This window comes from Camelina sativa, chromosome 2 (genome assembly GCF_000633955.1).
Source record: "Camelina sativa cultivar DH55 chromosome 2, Cs, whole genome shotgun sequence".
Classification (NCBI taxonomy): Eukaryota; Viridiplantae; Streptophyta; class Magnoliopsida; order Brassicales; family Brassicaceae; genus Camelina; species Camelina sativa.
The window spans coordinates 12,059,783-12,065,730 of NC_025686.1; the positions used below are offsets into that span (position 1 = coordinate 12,059,783).

General features: G+C 38.1%; 1 protein-coding gene across 2 annotated transcripts in view; it reads right to left on the reverse strand.

The window, feature by feature from the left end:
* The window catches only part of LOC104722528 (kinesin-like protein KIN-4A), an 8,338-nt gene that overhangs the window by 1,238 nt on the left and 1,152 nt on the right, over nucleotides 1–5,948 (reverse strand). The window contains exons 2-24 of one of the 2 annotated variants that reach the window (XM_010440711.2): nucleotides 5,282–5,578; nucleotides 4,926–5,188; nucleotides 4,624–4,811; nucleotides 4,397–4,521; nucleotides 4,245–4,281; nucleotides 4,009–4,100; nucleotides 3,812–3,922; nucleotides 3,608–3,733; nucleotides 3,409–3,502; nucleotides 3,215–3,324; nucleotides 3,008–3,106; nucleotides 2,689–2,913; nucleotides 2,473–2,553; nucleotides 2,290–2,361; nucleotides 2,044–2,137; nucleotides 1,742–1,773; nucleotides 1,546–1,643; nucleotides 1,340–1,438; nucleotides 1,029–1,250; nucleotides 794–938; nucleotides 555–707; nucleotides 128–449; nucleotides 1–42 (exon numbers count right to left, since the gene is read on the reverse strand). In XM_010440711.2, the coding sequence (XP_010439013.1) occupies nucleotides 231–449; nucleotides 555–707; nucleotides 794–938; nucleotides 1,029–1,250; nucleotides 1,340–1,438; nucleotides 1,546–1,643; nucleotides 1,742–1,773; nucleotides 2,044–2,137; nucleotides 2,290–2,361; nucleotides 2,473–2,553; nucleotides 2,689–2,913; nucleotides 3,008–3,106; nucleotides 3,215–3,324; nucleotides 3,409–3,502; nucleotides 3,608–3,733; nucleotides 3,812–3,922; nucleotides 4,009–4,100; nucleotides 4,245–4,281; nucleotides 4,397–4,521; nucleotides 4,624–4,811; nucleotides 4,926–5,188; nucleotides 5,282–5,578 (2,982 nt within the window). In that variant the 3' untranslated portion in view covers nucleotides 1–42; nucleotides 128–230. The remainder of the gene's footprint in view (nucleotides 43–127; nucleotides 450–554; nucleotides 708–793; nucleotides 939–1,028; nucleotides 1,251–1,339; nucleotides 1,439–1,545; nucleotides 1,644–1,741; nucleotides 1,774–2,043; nucleotides 2,138–2,289; nucleotides 2,362–2,472; nucleotides 2,554–2,688; nucleotides 2,914–3,007; nucleotides 3,107–3,214; nucleotides 3,325–3,408; nucleotides 3,503–3,607; nucleotides 3,734–3,811; nucleotides 3,923–4,008; nucleotides 4,101–4,244; nucleotides 4,282–4,396; nucleotides 4,522–4,623; nucleotides 4,812–4,925; nucleotides 5,189–5,281; nucleotides 5,579–5,948) is intronic. The other variant, XM_010440720.2, reaches the window with a different exon arrangement.

Sequence of the window (5,948 nt, forward strand, 5' to 3'; positions counted from 1 at the left end):
AGTTTTCCTCCCAAATGAAACACGGCAGCAAGCCTACTCTCTCTGTTTGTGCATGAATCGATCTTCGTTAGAAAAGACAATGATATCATCTCCAAGTTTCTTAAATAGTAATAGAAGAATTTGTTACCTGCACCCATTTGTATGATCCTTTCCATAAAAGTCTCATACTCACAAGTAGAGAGAGCTTGGACACTAAAAGATTCTCTCAGAAAACGGCAAGCGACTATAAATCACATGATCTTATTAGGCAGAGCCTTGTGTCGTGGTTTTGACTTGAGGAGTGTTTCGTCACTGTGCCTGATCCACTCAGAGAGTCTCCATGGCTTTTGCCACTTCCATTTAAATTGAACGATCCACTGGTGATGACTTCTCTTCCACCTCCAAAGTTTCCCACCTTGTTTTCCTACGGCTGATAGTTTTCTCATCGATACTTGTCCCATCGGTACCATCTGCACAAACCAAAAGTTACATAGGAATCTTTCACCACTATAATGAAGCTGTGTTTTTACGCGCCAATGTAATCCTAGAAAAGCAATAGTAAAATGAATTTTAACCTTCTTGTTTGTATCAATAAATGTAGCCGATCCTCTAACTTTCCCGTTAGCAATCCCTGGGGTAAACTTGAGCTGTTTCTGTGCTGGCACGGTCATTGGAGACGTTGTGCTCCGGTCTTCAGCTAAATCTTTCACTGAACTCGGTGGGGTTCCCTGCACCAACATTTTATTTCTCCTGCGTTAATATGGCTAACCAACACTAAATATGGATAAAATAAGAAAGGTGGTATAAATCTTACTAAAGTTGCAACTGCTTGCTCCCTCAATTTTAACTCCTTTTCTGCTTCTTTCCTTCTTAACTCACTCTGCCTCAGAAGGCCAACAATTTCTTTGAACTGATCTTTCATTTCTTTTATTTCTACATCTTTCTCCCATAGTTGGCACCTTCATAAAAAAAAAAATGCATGAAAAGCTTGATTGGAGATTCAAACTCTAATGCTGAAAACGATTTTCTTGAATGTTGACTCAAGGCACCTTGTTTCGGCAAGAGAATTGAACATATACTGAAGCAAATTCTTTGCCTCTCCCATTGATCGTAGCTGGTTCCAGCGGCCACGGTTTGTAAAGGCCCGCTCCCTTTCTTCTGCCTCAGAAAGTTGTGACGCCATTGCTACTAGAGAATTAGAAGATATACCGAGCATGTTCTCAAGTGACGATATCCGGGCCATCCTTGCATTAGGTGACAATGATGAAGCCCTGAAACAAAATTCGTATTTAAGAATAGGGAGCAACTTAGAAAGCAATGAAAAATTCATGAAAATTAAAAAAAAAAAAAAAAAAAGTACCTAGCAAAGCCATTCTTTCCTCTTGGAGGACTTAACCCTTTTACTGCAAACTCATCCACTTGTCTTAAAACAGCCAACTCTTCTGCCAGAGCAGCGCGTCTGAAATTATCGTTATACGCATAATCAGTAACCACAAAATAAAATAAAAGATAACGGCCATTGTCATGCTAAAACTATTGCAGAACTAAAATGCATTCGAGACATACACATGGCTTTGTTTCTCGTACTCATGACGTACTTCATGCACATTCACCATGACTTCCAACTCATGATCAAGCCAACGCTGCAACGACTTCTCATTGGTCTACACGAGTATGAATTGAATCAAGACTTTTCAAGAATCACAATGATACAAATTATTACCTAAGATAAAGAAAAATTGGGACTGTGTTAAACCCGTACCTGACCATTTGTTCCAAAGCCATTTGTACCAGCTGCATAGATAGTTTTCTACTTAGAAAAACAAAAACATAAAACAAGAACCAGCGTATTTTATATGATAACTCCTACATAGCCCAAGATATCTATGCAACCGGCTCGATGAATCAACTAGATTAGGTGCAAATTTCCAATAGACTATGTAAACGTACGTATCACAACAATCAACTAACTACTTGGTGACATGGTTACATTTAAGTGTTCCAAGTATCTTACTAATGCTTAAACCGCGAAACACCCAATCCTAAAGTTTTTATTAATCATACCAGTGTGTTCACGAGGAGATGATTTCCGAGCTTCCAACAACTCTTTCAACCTTTTGGTAGCCATTGCAGCTTCTTCTGTCTTCCTCTGAAGAACCTGAGAGTGAAAATTTTCTTTTAGTTTCACAGCTGAATCTTCTTTCTTCTTTTTTTTTTCTTTTTCTTTCTTTCCTGGTCTTTCAGAGATAATGGAAAATATAACTCAAGGTTCAAGCTTTCAAAATTACAAGGTAACAATCTTGTGTTTACCAGTTTCTGGCGCTGATTTAAAGCTTGGAGCTTGTGCCTTTCATACTCGCTCTTTCTCCCTTCTTTCCGTAACTGTAAAAAGTTTAAATATTAAGTAAAAATAGAATCTAAGATCATTTGAGAAAAGACTTACTTGGTCAGAAGATATCAATGCTTTAAGTAAAAAGAAAAAGGAAAAGGTACCTGCAAAAGTTCCTTCTCCCGGGAGGCTTTCCACTGTCTAAACTGTTCTGCTTCTTGTTTCATTCTGTGCTGCAGTTGAACCTAGAAAGGTAAAAGGAAGAGAATCAAAACTAATGCACTGTCAAAGAGAAGGTGTGACATGAGTGAGTCTATATGCATGATGACATGATTGCATTTTCAGAGCAAACCAACAGAGATGTATCATATTTTGTATACCTTTTGTGCCTTGATGGATTGGATTTCATCTTGTAACCTCCGAGCCGCGTCATCACTCTTTTGTTTCTGCTTCAGTAGCTGAACCTGGCTCTCTTGCTTTTTCTTAAGGTCTAGAATCTGTGCTTCAAGCGCTTTTAAGTTCTGCGCATGCACATCTTGCAACTTCTGTGCTTGACCATCCGATGCAAGGTTCTCAATTTCAGCCAACAAACGGTTTCGCTCTTCCTGAATGAAAGAAAGAAACAAATTAACAACTCATAAAACGTTTTTGTAATGAAACTTCTTAGAAGCACCAATTGAAAGTGATGTTCGACCGGACCTGAACAGATCTCTTTTCATCCTCCACTTCTGCAATTTTCTTTCCAAAATGTTGCTTTAGCGCAGCCGGATCATACCCGTCAAAGAGCTTCATTTCAGACTGTTTTCACACATCGATTTATAGACAAGAATAAAAATCTCTATATGCACAAAAGGGAACCAACCACCAACGACATTCTAGTGCATGAAATAACGAGTAAAAAGAGACCTCTTTTTCCTCTAGACGGCGGTTCAGTTCATGCAACTCTTTGTCCATACTATTTTGCAAGAGCTTGTGCTCCCACTCCTTTGCCTCTTCGTCTATTTCCCTGGAATCACCTGCAGATAATAAAAGGCCTCTTTTAGTTTCCCAACTCTTTTGAGTCGAAAAGAAGACTCTTTTCCACCTTTAACTAGTTATACCTGTTGTGGCTTCAACCATGGGATAATTTGAGGACTCGATACTGTGCAAGCTCCTTTTAAGCCCATCTGGTCTGACAGAACCAACAAAATCATCCTGCCACCACATAATTCAGGCATTTCATAATAGTAAAAAGGATCTAGCATAAATAGTCTACCTCAATATGGGTAGCCGCATATAAGAAGGAAATAAAAGTATTACAGCTCGTATGTCTTTAAAGTCTTTATCAGAATGCTCTACACCAGGACATCTGCTACGGTACTCATGAAGTTCACGGCAAAGGTCTTCGTTAGCAGTTTCAAGCCAAGAAATCCTTTCCTTAAGAACCTACATCATCATCACACCATCTTTATAACCCTGAAAAACTACATGTAAATCCAAGATACTAAACGCTAACTAACATACCTGGATTTCTGCACATGAGGATCCTCCGTTCCTTAAAGAGAGCTCTGCCTGCAAGTATTCTACCTGTTGTCGCATTTTTAGCATCTCACTGGAGACAGGATCTCTATTAACCTGTTTTTTTTTAAGACAATTTAGAGTAATCAAGTTTTAATCATTAATTAGTTTCTTTTGATTGGCATAGCAGGATAGCTTCATACCACAGGTTTATTCCGGATGTTTCGAGCACGATTTGCATATTTTAAAGTGTTAAGTGTTTCCTCCGCGTTAATATCTGCCGGACTGATGCAAGCTGGAGGAACCCGAATAGCAAGCATGGAGAAATTGAATGAGCATTAACCAAACTTGCGCAGATAAATAAGAATNAAAAAAAAAAAAAAAAAAAAAAAAAAAAAAAAAAAAAAAAAAAAAAAAAAAAAACTTGCAGGTTACCTACCTATCATCACAGTTCTGCTGTTACCTCCAAGGGAATCCTTAAAAAAAAAGTAACATTCACAACACCTTGAGAATGGAGCAAACCAGTGTTTACATGAAGCAAAATTGAAAACAAAAAAATATATATATATATATATATATATATATATATACCTGCAGAAGCCGTGTAAGTTTACTGTCTCTGTAAGGAACATGGGCACCGTCTTTACGCTTTTTCTCATCACCGAGCGCACTGATGACATTACCGAGTGCAAGGAGGCCTTTATTTATGTGAACTCCTGGTGAAAAAGAATCAACTTCCATTACAGCGCACAGTCATCAAAAAAGCTTTATTTCTCTGGTTTTGGGAAAAAAAAACAGATCGATGAACACATACATACCTTCCTTAAATCTCAAACCATCAGAACCCGTTCTTTTGGCTCGTTCTGAACCAGCAAGGTCTACTAGGTGCAACTTGGCACACAGATATTCTTCTTTCAAGCACTCATTGTAAGCACCGTTTTCAGGAGAATCCGTGTTAATTTTGCGCATCTGCTCCACGGTGATTGTGAATATGGCATGTGAACGACTGCGGAAATACCAATAAAAAAAAAACATGACTACTTTTTTATGACAGTTTTAAGGTATTAAGTTGTACATAAGACATATATTATTATGTCTAATAACAAAGTGTATAGGTCACCTGGACTGATTATTCATGTTAGTACTACCGGTAGCCCTGCTGACAGACCCTTGGTCAAGACAAGCTGCCATCTCTTTCAGCGTACTAACGCTGACTTCTGTGGATCCTGCTAGTGTGATAACACCACTGGATGTTTCTCGTATCTGTATTGGTGGCTTCCCAGGGACATGATGTGCTACCTTGCCAACGTGTCCAGTGCTACTAGTGTCTGATTTGTTAACAGTGCAAGGATCCAGCAAATCTTGAACCTCTTCTTTATGAATCTACCAAATCAAATATCATTAATGTCATGTCAGGAGGGGTTACAAAACAACCAAGAAACAACGAGGTTGGAAGAAAGAAAGAAAGAAAGCTACCTCGATAAAAGAAACATGGATCTGAAACTCAGTCTGCTGCTTCAAAGTTTCAATCTTGTTGAAGAGAGCGTTCATAACTTGAGGGATGATTCCGGTTTGACTGCTGTCTCCGCAGCCCGTACCCATTGTATATGTTTTACCCGAACCCGTCTGTCCATAAGCAAGAACAGTAGCATTGTAGCCTTGAAACAAACCATCAACGAGCGGGGCAGCGCATTCTTCATACATTTCAGTAGATGGGGAACCAGAGCTCCCATATACATGATCGAATGTAAATGAATGTGATCCAATTTGTACCTGCCATCATCATATTCACAACACATAAATTACAATCAAAAGTTTCCACCTAACATTTAAGCATGTGTATGCAAATTAAAGATTTCAAACCACAATTCCCAATTTATTTTTATTTTTGGCAAGAAGACAAGTAAGGGTCAGTAGTGTTCAGAATTAGCAACAAAAACAATTGATCTAGTGAGCTAATTAATTAAGGAAATAATTTAATGATGCAATAATTCTAAAAAACAGAACTACTTAGCTTGGTCAAACATGCATACAAAAAAAAAATTAATTAAACACTCTGAAAAAAATCACTGATTCTAAAAAAAGTCTCTCAAGATCTAGATCTCAGGGGAGAGACAATTCCGATACAAAAAAAAAAAAAAAA